This window comes from Ovis canadensis, chromosome 20, assembly GCF_042477335.2.
Source record: "Ovis canadensis isolate MfBH-ARS-UI-01 breed Bighorn chromosome 20, ARS-UI_OviCan_v2, whole genome shotgun sequence".
Taxonomy (NCBI): Eukaryota; Metazoa; Chordata; class Mammalia; order Artiodactyla; family Bovidae; genus Ovis; species Ovis canadensis.
The window spans coordinates 26,317,320-26,339,889 of record NC_091264.1 but is presented as its reverse complement, the minus strand read 5'-3'; the positions used below and the strand labels follow the sequence as shown (position 1 = coordinate 26,339,889).

At 47.2% G+C, this 22,570-nt stretch overlaps 1 protein-coding gene across 2 annotated transcripts in view; it reads right to left on the bottom strand.

Annotated features, from left to right (window-relative positions):
- TBC1D22B (TBC1 domain family member 22B) overlaps positions 1-22,570 on the bottom strand; it is a 67,698-nt gene that overhangs the window by 22,351 nt on the left and 22,777 nt on the right. For both annotated transcript variants that reach the window (XM_069564241.1, XM_069564242.1), the window contains exons 4-8: positions 20,502-20,681; positions 19,873-19,943; positions 18,381-18,509; positions 16,737-16,802; positions 12,982-13,096 (exon numbers count right to left, since the gene is read on the bottom strand). In XM_069564241.1, coding sequence (XP_069420342.1) covers positions 12,982-13,096; positions 16,737-16,802; positions 18,381-18,509; positions 19,873-19,943; positions 20,502-20,681 — 561 coding nt within the window. The remainder of the gene's footprint in view (positions 1-12,981; positions 13,097-16,736; positions 16,803-18,380; positions 18,510-19,872; positions 19,944-20,501; positions 20,682-22,570) is intronic.

Here is a 22,570-nt window from a genome sequence, read left to right as displayed (position 1 = left end):
GTTTTGCTAAAACTGGAAAGAGTAACTTGTCCACTCAGTGCTCGAGGCATTTCCCAGAAAGCATCTGTGATCGCAGGGCAATTGCTAGGTTTTGTGATCTGTTGGGTCAGAATCAACCAGCCTGACCCGCAGACACAAGAAGATTCAAGGCACCAGACTACAGACAGCCCTTCTATTTTCCAAAGCCTCTGGCTTACCTGATTCCTGTCTAACTGGACTCATGAGAAGAGCTTACATAATATTTTCTGACCACAAAAGTAAGCTGCTTGAGAAAAGGAAAAAAATAAATCTTTTCAGCCATACATCTAAAGAACCTCATAAAATAGGAATTAAATCTTTCATCCAGAAAAACACAGTTTTAAGAAGAGTTCCAAGGAATTCATCCGATCACCTGAATGCAATAATTTTAAAGGGGTTCAAGTGCTATAGAAACTTGTTGGGTATTACTCATTTGGCATTTTTCAGGCAAGTATCTGTGACAAGGCCACCAGAGCCGAGGATGGACAAGGTGGAGGGACCCCTCGGTTAACCCAGCAAAGTCAAACCACTTGACAAAGGACAGTGAGGAGAGGGAAGAGGTTTCTACAGAGCAGAAACTCACAGGAGCAGGGGGGTCTGTTTCATGAGAACCCTGTTCCAGACTGTGAGGAGACACGCTGTTTCAAAGACAGAGAGCAGCAGCTGACCACAGAGCCCTCCCCGAAACAGTGCCGGTCAATCAGGGCAGCGGCTAAAAGGTAAACACGAACGCAGAACCATCTCTGGCCATCCACTGCTCAGCATGGGGCACCCAGCTAAAACGAATTTTAAAAACCAACACACCACCAAACCGACTCTACTTTCCTGAGGTTCCTGTATTACTTCTACTTTTATTTAATGAACACTAATGGGTGCTGGTTAAATCAGCCTCTTGGTGCCCGGATTACAGGAACCCAAACTGTATGAGTATTCGTGTTAGAGGGGCAAGCGAGGGGGCAGGTCCAGCACACACTCTGCCTTCACCTTCTAGGACCTGCCCAAAGACCACCCACAGAGCCAGGCAGTGCATCCCCCAACAGGCCCTGGGAAGTCCAGGGTCCCCAGAGCTGGAGGTCAGCTGCCCACAGGTTCCTCATCTAGGCTCAAACATCTTGACTATGTTGGCCGCCTCAATTTCTCCTCTGTCACAGTGTCTCACTTATGCTTCGGTGAGATAAAAGAGACAGCAAGTGAGCATGCACAGGTCAGTTGGCTCACCGCCAGGGAGACGGCAAGCCACAGCTTGCCCCTGGAGAGCTTACCTCTACAGGGGAGGAAATCCAGCCCTGGACATCCCACCAAATGCACACACTGCTCTCAACTGCCCGCTGAAAGTAACCCTGCTCAGCACTCTGACTGGGCGTTTCCACATATGTCTGTTCCTGGAAAGAGCCTCAAATATTCCTCAAATTTCTTAGCATGTACGAGGCTGCTTCATCTATGAAGATGGGGCCAGGAGGCACCTTGAGGAAAGGGGTAAAGTGCCAGACAGGGTGAGGGCTAAAAATTCAGCATCAGCCCCACTCCCCAATTCCCTCCAAACCCAGAGCAGGAGAATGAAAGGTGGAATCTTCTTATTCTAATGACTCAATTTATGTAAAGTTTAGAGACAGGCAAAACTAACTGAGGTGTCAGAAGTCAGTAAAACATCCATAGTTACCCTTGTGTGGGTGAGATGGACTATATGCTTTTATTTTCTGTGAATAAACATCTAGAAGTGATAGGCAGGGATTTCTGTCCACTTTGTTTATGATCGTATCCCCCGTGACTACAGCAGTGCCTGGTACGGTGTAAGAATCAATAAGTAACTGCTGAATAAGTGATGGTGCTCCATCTCTATCCCTTACGAAAAAGAGACAAGAACTTTTGGCTAAATCAGCACAGTATCAAAATGCTGTGATTCACTGCCCTCCAGTGGCCAAGGCCAGCAAAGCTGTACTATTTCCTGACTATCGTAAACCACTATGAAATTTTCATTCTCTCATTCATTCAGTGCTAAAGAATCTGCCTGCCAATGCAGGAGACACTAGAGACGCGGGTTTGATCCCTGGGTCGGGAAGATCCCCTGGAGTAGGGAATGGCAACTCGCTCCAGTATACCTTCCTGGAAATTCCATGGACATGGAAGCCTGGTGGGCTTATAGTCCATCGGGCTGCAGTCAGTCAGCACTCACTCTTCATCTAGACACATATGGAATTTATGGACACCAAAATGAAAGCACTGGGAATGTTAAGATGTTTCAAACAGTCTCTGGCCTCAAAGAATCATAAAGACCAGTGGCAGATGGTAGGACGGAAACATACAGAAACATTGGTGTCGTCGAGTCCTTCAAAGGGGAAATGCAGAGAGTTATGGAGAGAGTGCCAGTGGGCGGTGGTGGGAGGAGGGAGGGGGGAGGCCTCAGGGCAGGCTTCCAGGAGGAAGGGGAGCCTTAAGGAATGCACATGGATTAGCCCAGGGACAAAGAAGTGGTACGGGACAAAGCTTTAGGTTCAAGACGTCAATTTTGGATTTCCGCCTTTAAGAGGTGAGGAAGAAGTAAGAGAACACAGGGTCTTGCACAGCAAGCTACAGAATGTGGGCTTTCTTCGTCTGTGCTGAGTGGCTTGTGGGGATCTTGGTTCCCTGACCAGGGACTGAACCCAGGCCATGGCAGTGAAAGCCTAGAATCCTAGCCACTAGGCCACCAGGACTCCCGAGAATCTGGACATTTTAAACTGAAGGTGATGAGATGCTAGTAAAGGGATTGAAGCAGAGGGGCTGAACAGGCAGATCTGTGTTTAAATGGTCTGAAAGATGGTTTTGAAGGGGATAAAAACCAGAGATGGGAAAACATACTTGGCCATTTCAGCAATCCAGGAGGCCTGAGCTAGAGGAGTCATAGGAGGAATGGAGAGAGAAAGCGATTCAAGAAATAGAACATGAAACCATCAGAGCTTTGTAACTGATCGGATATGAAAGAATGAGAAAAAAGAATGACTAATACAAACAAGTCTTAGGATTTCTGGGCTTCCCAGGCAGCGCTAGTGGTGAAGAACCTGCCTGCCAATGCAGGAGAGACGAGAAATGCACGTTTGGTCCCTGGGTGGGGAAGATCCCCTGGAGTGGGAAATGGCAACCCACTCCAGTATTCTTGCCTGGAAAATTCCAAGGATTGAGTCTGGCAGGCTACAGTCCACGGGGTTGCAAAGGGTTGGACACGACTGACTTTGCACGCACACACTTAGCATTTCTGACTTAAGAGACAGGAAATGTTGGTGACTGAGAGAAAAGAGTGGCTGGGCATAGGGAGAAGACAAATTAGTCAAACGCTGAGTTTGAGGAGCCAAAGGATAGCAAAGACCGTTGTTGTCCATAAATAGCTACTACCACTTCCTCCTCAATGAAAGGACCCTTAAGGGTACTGGTCACCTGGGATACAGACTGTGTTTTCCAGGCTCACTTGCAGATGGGAATCGCCATAAGTCCAAATTCAGATGAGAGATTTTCAAAACCAAGTGTTACGTACTTGGGAAGTGTCTTTCGATGGAAAGAGTATGTTTCTTCCTTTCCCCCTCCATACTGGCTGGGATATAGATGTGATGGCTAGAGAACAAGCAGCTATCTTGGATTGTGAGTGGGAAAACAAACGTTGAGAATGGCAGGACAGCAGAGAGAGGCTGAATCCCTGACATCATGGAGCCTTGGACTGCTCACCTCCTGACTTGTAATGTGCGAGAAATAAACTTTTCTCTCTTGCTTACAGTACTGGTACTTGGGGCTCCCTGTCAAAGTAGCCAAGCTAATCCTAATCCGTCATTTATGACATGTCATTGTTGTTCAGTCACTAAGTCGTGTCTGACTCTTTGTGATCCCATGAACTATATGGCACACTAGGCTTCCGTATTTCCCAGAGTTTGCTCAAACTCATGTCCATTGAGTGAGTGATGCCATCCAACTTTCTCATCTTCTGCCGTCCCCTTTCTCTGGCCCTCAACCTTTCCCAGCATCAGGGTCTTTTCCAATGAGATGGTTCTTCGCATCAGGTGGCCAAAGTACTGGAGCTTTAGCTTCAGCATCAGTCCTTCCAATAAATATTCAGGACTGATTTCCTTTAGGGTGGACTAGTTTGATCTCCTTGCAGTCCAAGGGACTCTCAAGAGTCTCCTCCAACACCACAGTTCAGCCTTCTTTATGGTCCAGTACTTAACATCTGTACATAACTCCTAGAAAAATCATAGCTTTGATTAATCATAGCTTTGAGCTCTGTGGGCAAAGCGATGTCTCTACTTTTTAATACACTGTTCAGGTTTGTCATAGCTTTTCTTCCAAGGAGCAAGGATCTTTCAATTTTGTGGCTGCAGTCACCATCCACAGTGATTTTGGAGCCCAAGAAAATAAAATCTGTTACTTTTTCCACTTTATCTCCATCTATTTCTCATGAAGTTATGGGACTGGATGCCATGATCTTAGTTTTTTAATGTTGAATTTCAAGCCAGTTATTTTCACTCTCCTATTCCGCCCTCATCAAGAGGCTCTTTAGTGCCTCTTTGCTTTCTGCCATTAGGGTGGTATCATCTGCACATCTGAGGTTACTGATATCTCTCCCAGTAATCTTGATTCTAGGTTGTGAGTCTTCCAGCCCAGCATTTTGCATGATATATTCTGCATAGAAGTTAAATAAGCAGGGTGATAATATGTAGCCTAGTTGTACTCCTTTCCCAATTTTGAACCAGTCTGCCGATCCATGTCTGGTTCTAACTGCTGCTTCTTGACCTGAATACAAGTTTCTCAGGAGACAGGTAAGGTGGTCTGGTATTTCCATCTCTTTAAGATTTCCACATTTTTTTGTGATCCACATAGTCAAAGGGTTTAGTATAGGCAATTAAGCAGATGTTTATTTGGAATCCCCTTGTTTTTTCTATGTTCCAATAGATGCTGGCAATGTGATCTCTGGTTCCTCTGCGTTTTCTAAATCCAGCTTGTACACCTGGAAGTCCTCAGTTCACGTACTGTTGAAGACTGGCTTGAAGGGTTTCGAGCGTTACTTGTGACATATCTGAGCATAAATGTCATGCAGGGAACATGAGTCAGAGATTTTAAGACTTCCCTTCTGGGACTTCAATTGCTACTGCGCTTCTTAGTAAAACCTAAAATGAAAATCCTGCTGTACTACTTCATGCAGAGGAGAAGGGGGAGAGTTATTTGTTAGTGTTCCATTTTGCAATGAAAGAAATCACCAGGCATCGCTCATCTTTTGAAAACAGGACATGTCATGGGTCCCTCTCTTCCAGACAACTCCTCATTCACATCACTTGCACAGTTGCTGTTATGCAGCTTATTTTGGTGATGACTATATTATCAATTACATTATGTTCTGAATTAGATCAACAGTGCCATCTAAGTCCGAAAGGGTTTTGGAGAGTCTGGAGGTATTTCACTGTCTCAGGGGTCACAGTCAGGAGACTGTATTTCCCCAAGTGTGACCCTCCAGCACTGTCACTGCTGGACCCAGACACAGCTGGCTTATCCACAGAGGACCCACTTCAATGTGAGCTGCGGGTTTCAGCAAAAAAAAAAAAAAAAAAGGCAGGAACAGAGTTAGGTACAGATTACCATGTTAGATACAGAAAAATTCTCTCAACAGTGGGGAGTCACAGGATCTCCCCATTTTCCGCGATTTTACAACAAACAGGACACGAGGCATGAAGCAAGCTCAGGTGCTACTTTATAAAAGTGATAGAGAATAGGGCCTTCCCCTGTGGCCCAGTGGTTAAAAATCTGCCTTTCAGCACAGGGGATGAGGGTGATCCCTGGTCAGGGAACTAAGATTTCACGTGTCACAGGCAACTAAGCCCGTGCCTCAATTATGGAGCCTGTGTGCTCTAGAGCCCGATGCAGCAAAAAATAAATAAATACATATTTTTAAAAAATGTTTTTTTTTAAGTAATAGAAAACAGATAGTGGAGGAGATGGGAGAGAGGCCAAACAAGGTCCTGTGGGTCCCACAGCTGTACTAGGGCGCATCCTCCACGCTATGGCTCAGGGAGATGAGGCGGTGGGCGAGGCTGCCTGGGGACACCTGCCTGGCCTGTTCCCTGGGTGAAGGATCCCGGAGGCCTCCCGTAGTAGGGACAGTCCTAACAAAACTCCTCTCACAGCAGCTGCCTTCCTAGGATACGGCACTATTAGAGAAAGGGAGAAAAGCAGCATTATTACTCAGACAAGAGGACTGTTCTTGGAGGCCACAAACAATGTTGAGTCTGTGTTCAGGAAAGGCCTTGAGGCTGGAGAGAAGTCTGTATGCCTTGTTTCTTTGAAGCTTAATTTATATCCAGCAACTGATGAACCGATAAATAAAACGTGGTATGTTCATACAATGGGATACTTATTTGACCATAAAAAAGGAGTGAAGCACTGACATGGCTACAACCTGGATGAATCTCAAGAGCAAGCTAAATGAGAGAAACTAGACATAAAAGATCACATATCATAGGATTCCGTTTTTATGAAATGTCCAGAAAAGGCAAATCCATAGAGACAGAAAGTTAAGAGCAGGTAGGAGAAGAGGGCGGAGAAGGCAATGGCAACCCACTCCAGTGCTCTTGCCTGGAAAATCCCATGGATGGAGGAGCCTGGTGGGCTGCAGTCCGTGGGGTTGCTAGGAGGCGGACACGACCGAGCGACTTCCCTTTCACTTTTCACTTTCATCCGTTGGAGAAGGAAATGGCAACCCACTCCAGTGTTCTTGCCTGGAGAATCCCAGGGACGGGGGAGCCTGATGGGCTGCCGTCTATGGGGTCACACAGAGTCAGACACGACTGAAGTGACTTAGCAGCAGCAGCAGGAGAAGAAGGGGTCAGGGGCCTTGGTACTGATGGATATAGGGTACAGAGTTTCTTTGGGGGTTGAGGAAAATATTCTAAAATTGACTGTGGTGATGGTTATACAACTCTATAAATATACTAAAAATTATACTATAAATATACTAAAAATTATTGAGTTGTACATGTTAAATGCGTGAATTATATGATATATGAATGACATCTCAGTAAGCTGCTATCAAAAAAAAACCCACAAAACTAATTTGTAAACTAATTTGTAAAATTACTGCACCTCCAATAAAAATTCTTACTTCCTGAAGTAGGTAGGTTCCCTATTTCCTGAACTTGGCAAGTTCATCAGGAAGAAGAGTCAAGACAATTTTTTAAAAACGATGATGAAAGAGACCAGCCCTGAAATAATAATAAAACACCCTCTAAAGCTCAAAGATCCAAGTTGTGTGGTACATGCATAGTATGTGTGTGTGTGTGTGTGTGTGCACGCACGCACACACGCTCAGTCGTGTCTCTCTTTGTGACCCCATAGACTGCAGCGCGTCAACTGTCCATGGAATTTTTCAGGCAAGAATATTGGAGTGGGTTGCAATTTCCTACTCCAGGGGATCTTCCCGACTTGGATTGAACCTGAATCTCTTGAGTCTCTGGAGAGGTAAAACTTCCTAAGCAACATACCAAATCTAGAAACCACAGAGGAGGAGGAGGAGGTGTTTCCTTTCTGTCATGCTTGGCAATGACTTACTCCTTTGTGAACCCCTCAACTCCCCACTAGACGGGATGCTCCACAAGGGGGCAGGGCCCACACCTGTTACCTTATTTACTCTATCCTCTGGCATAGAGTAGGAGCTCAATAAACACCTGTTGAATGGTCAGATTTGACTACATAAAAATTAGGAAGAGCTATATAAGGAGAGATAATAAAAGTTGAAAAGATAACTGATGATCTGGGAGAGAAAAAATACTAGGTTGAACCATAAAGAATTTCCACGGAGTGGGTGTGTCAAAAAAGGTTGAATGCTAGCAACACATAACAGATGAAAAATGAGTATTATCAAATCCACATAAAGCTCTTAAAAAACAAGACCAACAGTACAACAGAAGGAAAAAAAAAAGTGTAAATACCTGAACAAGCAGATGACAAAAGAAACAAATGCTAATACACAAAAGAAAAGATAAACCACCTCGCTGACGAGTAAGCGGCAATAAAACTGAAACACAAACCGCGGTTTGTCTGCCAGACTGGCGAAACACAATTAGACTTGCTAACAAGGATGTGAAGAAAAGTGCACCTAAGCATTAGTGGCTGGAGCACAAACTGCCATAAAGCTCTCTGCAGTGTAAGTGGTGTCTATTTGGCATGCTTTTAGGACTAGCAGTTTCACTTCTATGGACGCTCTTTCAGAAAATCATGTATTTCAAGACAAAGGTATAAGAAAATATGCATAAGGATAGTCATTAAAATGTTATCTATAATGGCTAAAAATTATAGACCATTTAAATGCCCTACTATAAAAGAACTGTTCACTACATTATAGTAAAGCTAAATGAAAACAGATGGAATTGCTGAAAATGACGACATGGACCTGTATGTCTGAACCTGGAAAGCTGGCCAGATGCTTGTGAGGGAAAGCAAGAAAGATTGAGAAAAGTATGGATAGTCTGATTCTATTTTTCTGGGCAAAACAAAAATAACATAGGCAGGTCTGTTCTCACACAGGAAAAGGGTTGGAAAAATATACAAAGGGTGTTATCTCTTGTGGTGGAGGGTAGGGGTGAGGTAATAACACTTCTTTTTTGTTTTGATCTTGTTTTATAAACAAGCAAGTACTTCTACTGTAATTTTTTGCTTATTTTGTTTTTTTTGTTTGAGGCAAGGAGTAACAAGAAATGTGCCACATGCTGTGCAGCAGAGAATGGAGAAGATGCATCTAAACTGCGATACCGCCAAGTCATATAAAGAACACAAGCGAAAAGTGAAAGTCGCTCGGTCGTGTCTGACTCTGCAACCCCACGGACTATAGAGTCCATGGAATTCTCCAGGCCAGAGTACTAGAGTGGCTAGCCTTTCCCTTCTCCAGGGGATCTTCCCAACCCAGGCATGGAACCCACGTCTCCAGCATTGCAGGCAGATTCTTTACCGCTGAGCCTCAAGGGAAGCCCAGAGAGCACAAGCATGCAGGTCAAAAGATGGAGGTTTGAGTTCGGGAAGCTCATTTAATCTCTGAGTCTTCGGTTTCTCACTTGTAAAATGGGTTCATATATCTACTTTAAAGAGATACTGGGGGCTATGAAAGGAAATCAGGTCAAAGTACTTGGCAAATGGTCAAGTGTTTTAAAAATTATGGTAATATTACTGGTTGGCATGGCAAAGTCCCAGTTTGAAAACTGGCAAAATAAGAAAGATGGATGGGAATTGACAGATTGAGACTTACGAGACATATCAACAAACCAATAGAGTGTATGGACCTGATCTGAACCTTGATTCAAACAAAATGTTAAATATATTTATGGGAATCAAGAAAATTTGAATACTGCTGTATATCAGACTATATTAAGGAACTATTATAACTTCTTAGATATAATAATTACATTATGGCTGTGAGTTTCTTTAATCATGATCTTCAAGTGACACATATGGAAATATTTATGGATGAAATTATACATTGCTAGACGCTGAGGTCTGCTTACTCACAAAGATGAGCGAGTGAAGAATTGACAGAGGTGTGAAGTTGGGTGGCAAGTGTATGAGGATTTATGGTATTATTTTTTTCTACTTTTACATATGTTTAGAAATGTAACATAATTAAAACTTTCATAAAACATGAATGGGCCTAGCTAGGAAATGCTTTCCTAGCTCTGGGAGGAGGTACCAAAGACCCATCTGAAGGCTGCTGCAGAGGTGAGGCTGACTGCAGCCTTACTCAGGAAGGCCTCCTTGCTGAGGAGGGGCAGAGAAGCCCACACTTTGCTGTGTAAATGCTGCGGGCGAGCAACGGTCAGCAGGTGGGGCTGACAAACCAAACACCCAGATCAGAATGCAGTCCTATCGATCAGAGAAAGGCACAGCGCACGGTGGGGCTGACGGCGTTAGGGTAGTAATGGGATGGGTGCCTATAGAAGGTGGAGGAAAATCGGGGACAAAAGGCAAATGACAGCTCACAAGATCGTTAACAGCCAACTAGAACCGCAGCTGCTGAGGATTTCCTAACCTGGCACAGCTGGCAGTGCTGCACGCCAGCATCTAGACCTCAAATGTAGATTAATGAATGGATTAACAATATCTTCCTGGGCTCATCCTTGGGCTCCCCTGGTGGTTCAGTGGTGAAAACTCCATCCGCCAATGCAGGAGACCTGGGTTCAATCTCTGGGTCGGGGAGATCCCCTGGAGAAAGAAATGGCAACCCACTCCAGTAGAAAATCCCATGGACAGAAGAGCCTGGTGAGCTACAATCCATGGGGTCACAAAGGAGTCCGGACACGACTTAGCAACTAAACAACAACAAGGCGCATCCTTTAATACCATTTCAGAGAAGAACTCCTGCAAGAATCAAATCCCAAAGCATCAGCTGCACTGCTCTTTATCACTAAGTTAAACACACAGAATGAAGGCACTTGCAAAAACTGGTCAATTGATAAGAGGGGGAAATAAACGTTCTCCAGCGAGAGCTTTATTTATATGCTTTTGCTTAGGGTCACTTGACAGCGCGGACAAGAGTGTGACTTTCCACCCTTACTCCCAGTTCTGCCCTGGTTGCTGTCACTTAAGGGGAACGAGGAATGACATTATTTGGTTGCCTTCCTTTTCGAGTCATTAAAAAAAAAAAAAGCTGCCTCATGAAAGACCAAAACACCATCCCTTTGGTCCCACCGGAAAACCTGCAAGGGAAGGATCAAGAGAGACATCTCTCGTGCCCCCAACTCCAAGGGGCTCCACGCCAGCCCCCTTCTCATGACTGACCTACCCCCTGCGATGGCATCATCTTATTACCTACCACCCCCAGGGCCTGAAGAGAAGGGTTCTAGTCCCAGCCCTGCCACTAATGAGGCAAGAAAAGGGGCAGAGGAGACGGATAGTTTCCTAAAATCCTTTCCCACGTTCTGATTCCCACATGAACTTCTCTTTGACCGACTAAGAGAACAAAAACACCAGGCCATATGACAGAGGGGTTTTCCTGTGAATCTCAAAGCACAAGTGTTAGGGAAATTAAACGGTCTTGTTTGGCTTCAGAGACAAAGCAGAGCAGGCCTCTGACCTTGCATATATCTTGCCCTGACTGCTTGCTGTGAGTGCAAGCCTGGCAGCACCACAGATAAGATAGGGGCTGAATTTTGAGACTGTTGAGCCCCTGGAAGGGGCCTGGCCAACCAAGCCCCAGGCTTAATGACATTCCAAGTTTTACATAACAAAACAAACAGCATTAAAATAAAATAAGAGCTGCAATTTGCTCACAGATAGATGATGACATCAGTTTCCATCCTGGGATTATAAGCGGAACCCCGAATTGCAATTCTTGAAGTCTCACCGTGGAGGGGATACGCTGCCTGGACCTTTGCCCAACTGGGACTCCAGATGTGCTGTGACACAGGACTTCCAGGGCTGTTTGAGTTTATGGATGTTGGTCAAAACCCAATTTGATGATGTATCCTCTGCTGTTTCTATTTCTCTTTTAATGTTAGAATATTAAAAGTAAGTGACATAATTCTCTAATAAATATTGAAAGTGAAAAGCACTCAGTCGTGTCTGACTCTTTGCGACCCCATGGACTATACAGTTCATGGAATTCTCCAGGCCAGAATACTAGAGTGGGTAACCGTTCCCTTCTCCAGGGTATCTTCCCAACCCAGGGATTGAACCCAGGCCTCCCTCATTGCAGGTGGATTCTTTACCAGCTGAACCACCAGGGAAGTCCAAGAATACTGGTGTAGGTAGCCTAACCCTTCTCCAGGGGATCTTCCCGACCCAGGAATCAAATTGGGGTCTCTTGCATTGCAGGGGGATGCTTTACCAGCTGAGCTACCAGGGAAACCTAATAAATACTGATATTGTTTATTTGAATATAACACGTGGCTTCTTTTGTTAACAAATCCTTTAAACCTGAGACAAAAGTGAAAACTCTCTGCAAAACAACAAGAGATTAAGGGAACCGATAGAAGTGGAGAATCCTCAATGCCTTTTGAGACTGCCTGATTCAGGCCTGGCTGGAGTAGTGTGGCTGGCACTGTAAGAAAACCTAACTGCTGGGGACTTCCTTGATGGTCCAGCAGTTAAGAATCTACCTGCCACTGCAGGGGACATACATTTGATTCCCGGTCCAGGAAGATTCCACCTGCCATGGGGCAACTCAGCCCATGTACCACAACTACTGAGCCTGCGCTCTAGAGCCCATGAGCCGCATGCTGACGCCACAACTACCGAAGCCCCTCGTGCTCAAGAGCCCGTGCTCTGCAACAATACAAGCTTCTGAAATGAGAAGCCTATGCATTGCAACTGGACAATAGCCCCCACTTGCTGCAACTAGAGAAAGCTCACAAGCAGCAACGCAGACCCAGTGCAGCCATAAATGAATGAGCTTTTAAAAAGAACTATTTTCCTTAAAAAAAAAAAAAGTGACAAGGACACAGTGAGGTAAGGGGCGAAGAAGGAAGTGGGAGAAACCGAGGTCCTGGAGCTCTCCTTGGCCCATTTCATCACCGCCCACATGAACCTGGAACCTGGCACCACCCTGCCTCCTCTGCAGGCCCATACCCTGCTCTAACATATGGCATGAGAACTAAAGCCTGGAGGCCTGATGTATAATCTGAAATTCCAGCATTCACAGATGAAGGCCTGTGTTACAGCCAAGTTCAAAATAATCCTAAAAGAACCTCAGATAAAGCATCAAACCATCTGTTTATGGTGGAACAGAAATATGTCAACTTGGCCATTCTTGTGGCAAAGCAGGTCTTTTAGATGAGATCTGTAACCATCTCAAGAGATAAATTCCAGGCTGCTGTTGCTGTTAAAACAGGTTCAACTGTGTATTCTAAAGCCACTACCTCTTTTTTTAGCAAGATGTGCCCACTGGCTGCACTCTTGGGAAAAACAAATAGACCACAGATAAAAAAAGAGCAATAGCTTGTTCAACTTGGTACTCATGCTTCTTACCCACATATTCTGAGAGGAAGACGACAAAGAACGGAGTGACCAGGTCATTAATTCCCTGGACATACCCACTGGCAGGGTGTCGGATGGCCCAAATAAATAGAATTCTTTCGAAGATCTAGGAAAATGAGAAAGAAAGATGTCATGACGTTAAATCATAGGGATACTCTCTCTCTCCCTCCCTCCGCTTACCTCCCTCACAGTTTAACTCAGCACTGCCGCAGAATTTGTAGGAAAAATTTAAAAATTACTGTGGGACAAAGGAAGTCTGTAAATACAGAAAGTTTCTAAGATACAAATTGCTTTTAAACAAGGATTGGTAAAGAATCCAAACGCCAATGCAGGATATGCAGGTTCGATCCCTGGAGAAGGGAATAGCAACCCACTGCAGTATTCTTGCCTGGGAAATCCCATGGACAGAGGAGCCTGCAAGGCTACAGTCCATGGGGTTGCTAAAGAGTCGGACATGACTTAGCAAATGAAAAACAACAACACAACAACAACAGGTACTTCTTGCCCTTTACTTCTCTTTCTAGTATCTAGTCATCGTGATATAAATCTGGGAAACAGAAAGGAGAGTGACATGGGTGGCTTAGGGAAAGGGTTGCTATGGATGTCATTAATTCAGGCCACTGTGCTCATTTATAAATGCTATTTCTCTATTTCCAGGAGCAAGATATTGGAATATCTAAGTTCTGAAACATTTTCCAAATCTCTTTTGCTCATTACAGTACACAGAGAGGAAATCTCTTCTCTACCACCCTCTTCTGTCTCCCTGCTGAGATGGAACGAGATCTAGATCTGGATTTACTCAGCCTGACGAGGAACCAGTGACAGACAATACATTCAGGAAGTCGTTTCACACATCAGGATGCAACTCGGACGTTTGCTGGGGATAGGAAGTCAAATGAACCAAATCCTACAGCTGGGAAAGCCTCTGGGGTTAAGTAGATTAGCCACAAGAGGCCAGAGGCTTAGTCTGGAGAGAAGGAAAAGACCCTTAGGGTCCCTTTACAGAGTCCCCACCGACAGTTCCTTTCTCTGACTCTCCTCTCCGCTTGCACTAGACCCTCAGGGCTTCCTGTCTCCTCTCCGCCTGCTGGTACTCGTCCTGGCTTCAGCCTGCTGACCACAGCTCCTGGGCCCAACATATCCCTCAGACTGGCTCTGACTGGACTGTCTCCTGTCTCTGGACCACACCAGAGGGATGACAGGTGACAGTGACCAGGTGCAGGGGGACAGGAGATGTGGGGGCCTTCACCGCACCTGTACTCTGCGGAGCCCCATCAGTCAGCTCTACGGGCGGACTGAAGAGGCCTCCGGAGGTCAGGCGTGAGGGAGCAGAAACTTCCCAACAAGAAAAGTGAAAAAGAGATGGTTGTATAGTTTTGGAGTTGGTTAGCTAGTGTAGGAGAAACGTGGAGAATCTAGAGACACAACAAAGGATGTTTCCCAGCCTAAATCCCGTGCTGGGTCTGCCTTCTAGCTGGCCGAGCCAGCCGACAATCACTCCCATCGTCAACACCCCTGTCCTAGCAGGTAGTGTGAGCAGCGCCCTGTCTGGGAGGAGCTGGCCTCTCTGCCTCCCCTAGAGGGCCTGCCTGCTCCCTGGGGCCGAGGGGAAGGGCGTGGCATCCTCATTTGAGTCAGGCCCGGCATTCCATGGGGCCCCTCTGACATTCTTTCCCCTGCTGCTAAACGTCCTCCTCCCTCCCTTGAAACTAGGGCTCAAGCTAGACCCACCATGTTCAGGAAGCTCTCAGGAGTTCCCTGCCCACTCTGTCTCCTCACACCTCCAGTGGCCTGTGTCTGACTGGACGCCTCCTCCAGGCCAGCCCTTCTGAAGGACTTATCAGCGCTTCTATTTCAAACTATCAGTTCCTCGTAAATACACACATCCCTGGTGAGTAAGGGCAGGGAAGCTAGCCATTCAGAAGCAGGAGACCTGCAGTAATTCCTCTCTAGTAAGGATGGGACAAGCAGACATACTCACGCCATGCAAGTGGAAATGCCAGAGATGGAAATGGGAGAGCACCACGCCTGGTGACCTGGGGAGACCACGGAATCTTCACTACAGAAAAAGGCTGGGACAGGGCTCTCTACCTCCGAGACACCTCTGCTACTAGTGTGGGTAATTCTCTCTCTTCTCAATTCTCAAGTATCTTTCAGGTTTGTAAACCAAGTCTCTCAATATTCAGTGTTACTTAATTCTCTGCTCCCTGGTTGGCAATTTATTCTGTTTATGATGACTCTGCTAGGTGGAAAGCTGATTCAAGGAAAACTGGGAAGATCGCAGTTTGAGTTTCTTTCTCTGTCTGCTGGTTTCACTGCCTGGAGAATCCTTTTAAACGAAGTACTTTGCCCTATCTCCAAATTTAAAGGAAGCATGCACAGGTGAAAGATCTGAACATCTTCAAGTTAAAATGAGGAATAAGAAGGGCTGAGCCAAGGGAAACTGAAAGGGAGACACAAAGATATCCTGAGTGGGTTTTTACCTTCCTTTGAGCTGATTCTTACAGGCAAAACAACGGCATGACCCTCAAAACCTTCTTTACGCTACTGGTAAGTTACGAGGGATCCCGTCATTAGACACATCTATATTTAAACAGAATTGTGAATATAATCTAAAGTCAAAAAGAAATTATTTTGAGCATTTTAAATCACATTCTTTACTATGAGGATGAGTGAAAACATAATTCAAGGAGCACTTCCACCCAGAGTCCTAGCTACTATTAAGTTGTAAAGGAAATCCCTAATCTCGAGGAGTTTATACTTCTTGCTTGGTCAAAAGATAACAGTCCCACTGAAACCTTTTATGTGCTTTGCTAACTACTAAACTGTTAGGTCTCAACATATCACTACTAATTTGACTTCTGGGTATGCGTCTGAAAAGAACTTAAAATAAGGACTCGGATACTTACACACCCACATTCACAGCAGCACTACTCACAACACCCAAAAGGTGAAAGCAACGCAAGTTTCCGCTGACAAACAGCAGATCAACAGTGTCTTACACACATAGAACGGAATACAAGTTCGTTTTTAAAAGCAAGGAAATTCTGACAACATGAACGAGCCCCGAAGGTATTACGCTAAGTGAAATAAGCCAGTCACAAAGGGACAATTACTGTATGATCCCATTTATTTGAGGTACCTAGAACAGTCAAACTCATAGACACAGGAAGTAGAATGGCAGCTGCTGGGGAATGGAAAATTATTGCGTCATGGGTACATAGCTTCAGTTTGGGAAGATGAAAAAATGTTGTAGAGATGAATGATGGTGATGACTGAACAATATGAATGTACTTAATGCCACCGAACTATACGCTTAAAAATGGTTACAACAGTAAATTTTATGTTATGTATCGTTACCACCCGCACACACACACACACACACACACACACACACACACACAAATCACTACTCCCAGCTTTATCAAGTACAGCAAACACAGGACCAGGAATTCTAGCAGCTTCCAGTCTTCACTCAGTCTCCAGGTGGACTCTGACTCTGGGCAAGTCCCTTAACCCCTAAAAGCGCTACTCAGCCCACAGGTTTGTTATGAGGATAGAATGAGAACCCACAAGAAAGTGCTCTGAAAAACCAAAGCTCCATCTGCGAACGCAAGGTACCATCATGATTAGCCATAAACCTGCCTGAGGTTGGAGGCGGGGCCAAGCACTCACCCACAAGGACAGTGCTGCAGAGGTGTGTGGGGGTGAGGGGGAGGGCCGACAGCGTTAAGCACTTCTCTCACCTCCTGTACAAGTGGCTGCTGGAACAATGGAATGAGAGGATTCGTCCTTGGAATGTCAATGTGAATCTGAAAAAGAGAAGCCATTATCCAAAAACACAAATGCCAGTTTGTTCTTTCGAGAAGTCATTTTCTTAGGATCTGGGAATCAAAGGGAGTAAGAATGAGAGTCAAATTTTATCTTTGGAAAGAACTTTAGAAGGCTTTAGAAACCTACCTGTCCATGTGGAATACATTCCCTTGACAGCAACAGCTAACTGAACGGTAATGAAACCTCCCCAAACAAACCACTTAACACCAAACAGCAACAGGCTTCACAACTTCGGAGAACCAGCTGCTTTTCCCTATTGTCTACCATCTGTTTTACTCTGGGCCTGTACTGAAATTTAACAGGTAGGATCAAAATGTGTACGCCTCTTTCAGATTCTTAATCCTCAACAGTCTGTAAGAACTAAAAGAGCTCGGAAAGCTGCAAAACTGTACCAGGAGAGGGAACCAGAAGGAGGTGGCGTTGAATGCCTGGCACTGAGAGTTCTGGTTTCTGTTACCAAAGATGTCACGATGACTGGTTTTGGCCTTGGGATTTACTGATGTCTAATAACCCACCAGGCTTCCCTGGTGGCTCAGCGGGTAAACAACTTGCCTGCCAATGCAGGAGACACGAGTTCAATTCCTGGGTTGGGAAGATCTCCTGGAGAAGGAGACGGCAACTCACTCCAGTATCTTCGCCTGGAAAATCCCATGGACAGAGGAGCCTGCTGGGCTACAGTCCATGAGGTCGCAAAGAGTCGGGGACACGACTGAGGGACTCAACGACAGCAACAACCCTAAGGACTGTCTCAGCAGCACCTGAAGCTACTTCTGCTCCTGGGGCCTGTTGCAGACAGCTGCGCGCTCCCAGTATCTTCCCCTCTGCAACCATCAGGCTCCTTTTCACACCCTCCACCTTTCCACCGTGGTGTGGACCACTGTGGGCGATGGCAGGGCTCTCCCGGCTAAGGCTGCTGATGGCTATCGCCCCAACAGACAGACACACAAGCCAAAGAGGCACTGCAGCTGTCAGAAGGACACACTGCTGTCACAGGCCAGAGGGGTGGGCTCACTGAGCGGACCCACTCTTCATCTTGTGTCCCACCACCCTATTCACAAGGGTCGTTGGTAGACCAGCAGCGCTGGCATCGCCTGGGAGCTCACTGGAAGCCAAGGGCTCACCCCAGATCTCCTGAATAAGAATCTGCATTTTACCATAATCCCGAGTTGGAATTTTATCAAAATCCTGGGAGATTTCTATACATGTTAAAGTCCAAATGCACTGCTCCTGACCAGGGACCCCCCAAAATCTATCTATTGAAAATGTCTAGGGACTTCCGTGGCAATCCAACGGTCAAGACCCCATGCTTCCGCTGCGTGGGTTTGATCCCTGGTTGGGGGACTAAGATCTCACACGCCGTGTAGCACAGTCAAAAAGAAAAGAAGGCTAAAATCAGAGCTACTGAATTAGAAAGAAAGGAGGTAGTTCTGGGAATAAATTTAATTCCTAACCACAACAGCCTGAAGACTTGGCAAACCTGTACCCCAAGAGCACTTCCAGGAGCCGCAGCTGAAGATTACGACTAGTGGGCAAAAGGGCAGCAGGTGATGGCGTACCTGCCTGTAGGTATCCTGGTGATGTTCCTCATTTCGAGAGTCGTAATACTGTTCAATGAAGCCAAAGTACTCCTCCCGCTTCCGCTGCAAGGTCAGCTTCCTCCTCTCAGTGTTTGCCGGGAGATAACCCTGTAGACAGGACCGCTTGTCAGATGGGGACAGGCACTGGCTGGATGAATTCTTAACTTTTATTTTAGCCTCAACAGTGGCTTTGAAACTTTCAAAGGAAGGGAAAGAAAGCTGCCAAGAAGACAAGGGTAAATCCCTTTTTGGTTTTGGCCACCCAGGGTTTGCCCTGTCCTCATTCAATGAGACGCACGTGTGGGCAGATGAAGCCCAGCCGGGTTTCTCGGGGTTATGTACTCCTGCAGCCCTGGGCGCAGATCCTGCTGGGGAGCAGTGCAGAGCTCCAGGCTTGGCACAGTAGAGCAGCAAATGTAGGTCAGCGGGAGGGAACTGGACCCAAGTCAGGACTCCTGGGGCTGCGTGTGTGCAAGGCAATCCTTCCCAGGGTCACGGAGAGGTGGCCGCCTCCACTGCGCATCTTAGTGGCATGCCGTGTGAGCCTGCGCTAGTTACATAATTCTTTCCCGCAGTAATGTTGAGAATTACCAGCTTAGGAGGCTGAATGGAATCTGTGACCCAGCAGCTGCAACGTCCAGACATAGACCTTCTGGCAGCAGCACCTCGCTCCTGGCCCCAGCTCCGGGCCACCCCTGGTCTAGAGCCCACTCTCAATTCTGACATCTCTTGTTCCCCTTCCATTCTCACTGCAGCTACTTCTAATAGCATCTGGACTTCTTAGAAGGAGCAGGGGCAGTGACTCCACGGCTATGAGAGTCGGGGGTGGGGGCCGATTAGAAGCAATTGTCATCCTCTCGCAGGAAGGGAAGGGACACGTCCACAGAGCGAGCAAGCGCCTGGCGAGCCGAAGTTGTGCTGGGCCCACCTCTGTGCATCCTTACAGCACCTGGCATCGTGCCTGGTAAACAGCTTGCCCTCAATAAATCCTTATGAATGAATGGATTTTACGGGCTCAGGAGATCAAAGTGTTCCTACCACAGTGGCTGGCACAGGGCTCTGTGACTTAGTGAGCGTGGGACGAGAGCAGGCTTCTGAGGGAGGCCCGTTTATCAACTCTTCACAGTTGGGAAGTGGGTTTCAACCCCCTTAGTCATTCCTACTGAGAAAGGAGGGAAGCACAAGGAAAGTGGGACCTGCCCACAGGAGAGCTGGCTCACCCAGCCTCACTGTACTCCTTCTGGGTGCTGAGAAGGCAAGATCGGGACTATCCACACAAACCTACGCTCTTCTACAAGAGTAGGGACAAACTCTCGAGGGTGTGATTCTTTATGCAGAGACAGGATTTCAGTCCCATATCGGGTCCGACCAGAGAAGTCTACAGGGCAAGACTGACGTCCCCAGACCAGCCACCGCAGGCAGGCAGGGCCGTGTGAGGCTTGCACTTCTCTACCCAGGGGGCAGAACTCACCGACAGGAGTCTCCAGGTTACAGGCCGAACCTCCCTGGGAACCCCCGGCCAGCTACACTTCCTCAGTTCATCTGCAAAAAGATGAAGGTGTGGTTGGACTTAGTCCTTCCCGTGGGTGCCCTGAAACGAGCCTCAGCCAGTGCTGCCTGGTGCCCCCCAGCGTTTCAGGAGGATGACCGCCATCGCCACTGCCACCACCACCGCCAGCTACCGACAAGCATGGGTGAAAAGCCCAAAACAACAGCCCTGAGCAGCCAAGGTCATAGCTCTGCAGCAGTGATCCAGTCAGCTCAGAGGTTAGAGTTAGAGGGAGGAGGAAGACCAGGAGGTGTGGATTTCAGGAGGAATCGCATGGAGGTAGAGGAGACCGAAGCCAATGGTGCACTAGGCTCTACAGGCCACGGAGTCCAGTCCCGCCTAAGTTGGCCCCTGATTTCTAGTTAACGTATGTCTGACTGTGATACCTGCGTGTCACTTCAGTGGGCACCAGATCAGGAGATGCTGGAAAAGTAAAAGAAGGAAGAATAAAGAGCAGTAGCTTCCGGGTCTCTGAGAATTCCAGTCACCGAGAGGTCTGCTTGCCCAGGGCTCACGGGGGCGGGGCGGGGCGGGGGGGTTGCGGTACTCACCCAGGTCAGTGTTGTGGCTGGAGAGAAGCTGACGGAACTTTTCCAGGCGGGTTTTCTCCCGGACGGTCATCGGGGGCGCCCCAGAAGCGTTCTGGTCTGAGATGCGGGCAACGAGCGGGATGACGGGTCGGAGAGGGAGTGACTGCTGTTTGTGGAGCGGGTTCCTCAGGCATGAGTCACCTGAGGGGTCGTTTGAAAGAGAAAGAGGACAGGCTGTGTGACGAGCACAGATCCAGAGACACTTAGACCTGACTGCTGGGCATGGGGCTCCTCCACAGCCGCGGCTGCCAGGTTGCCCAGGGCGAGGCCGCCAGCCAGTGGGTGGAAACCCAGCCGCCCTCTGTTCGCTCAGGGGAAGGGCTGCGTGTTTATCATACATACCAAGGCACCTTCTGCGCAGAGACTCCAGCTACTGCAGCAAATCTGACAAATTTTTGTGACTTCAGAGGGAAAATCTATTGCTTTCTTTTTATCCCAACCTGGAACTTTTCTTGGGTGTCTAATAGCGAGTTTGGGGGTGGGGGCAATGTAGTCAAAGGCAGTATTTGCCTTTCCTTTCCTCGTCTCAGAGCATATAGAAAATGACTGCAAAAGCACATCGCGAAAAGAAAGGTGATGGCTGCTCTCCCGCAGACCAAGGCCCCAGCTGGCTGCCCCGAGGGCTAAGAGGGTCAGTATCCCTCGCACAACTCTCACCTGTTTTTGGCTCACACATGAGAGGCTCTCTGACCTAAGGTGGGTCCTCTGTGCTTTGACATTTCTCACCAAAATGAACCGGCTTTTAGTTCTGTTGGGATATGACTGAAATAACAGGCATACAGACTCAAGCTGAACTCTATATCTGGTTCTAGACACTTCTGAACAAGATGGTAGCTAGCAGAAATGAGCAGGAGAGCGCTAACATTTACTGACTGCTTACTAAGGCACTGAGCTGGTCACAGTTACCTATGTCCTCTCACTTGACCCTTACAACATACTACAGCAGGAGTTTATCACGATTTTGAGGGAACTATAGCTCAGAGAGGTTAAGAAATTTGCAAGGGAGAGCTGAGTTATCTTGGGTCTGTCTGACGCCAAAACCCTTATTTATTTCACTCCCCCAAACAAAACTCAGTTTTAAATTCTGACCATCCTTTCATGACTGTTTTACATTCTTTACATATTTGGGCCTTAACAAGTAGTCAGCACAAGAACTAAACAGGGAATCCTTATCAACCGGCACTAGGAGGTTTACAGACTCAACGGCCACAGGGCACTTGGTCTGGATGCCTAGTGCGACATGGGGCTGAGAAAATGCAGACCACACGCTACAGAGCTGAGACTGAAGGCCGCTTCCGGTTATCAGTGACTGGCTGACCGATGCTCACAGGAGGGAACCCTGTAACGGGAGTGCTCTGGGTGGTCCTGGCTGCACAAGGGCAGCTCGTCAGGGACCATGGTGGGGCCTTCCCTCACAGCGGGACCCTCTGAAGACCCTCGGTCTCATGTGAAGATACTTTCCACAGCCAGGAGCTGTGGTCACCTGGCCAGTGGGCACTGAATGCCTGTCTGGGCACGTCACTGGGGCCCAAATCAGAGATGTGAAGTGACTGTGGAATGATTTTCCAGGCTTTACAGCCTCATTTCCGGAGCACATCCTTGTCTGAAACTGTAAAAGAAGTTCTCCGAGAACAGGAGCCAGGACACGCGCCACGGCCTGACATCCCACTTCCTTTTCACCCTTTACCACAGTCAGCTGTTTTAACTCTCACTAGCATGAGGGCACTTCCCCCTCCAGCTGAGAACGACTGACTCCCATAAAACGCGTTAGGGCAACATTCGACATAGCAGTGAGAAGGCAGTGGCAGCCCACTCCAGTACTCTTGCCTGGAAAATCCCATGGACGGGGGAGCCTGGTGGGCTGCCGTCTATGGGGTGGCAAAGAGTTGGACACGACTGTAGTGACTTAGCAGCAGCAGCAGACATAGCAATGGAACTGAGGTGTCCCCAAGCATCTCATAAAACCACCATCATCTCAACCGGTTAGTGCTGCCAGTTTCCTGAAGAGAAGGTGGGCTCTCCTCCCGCCC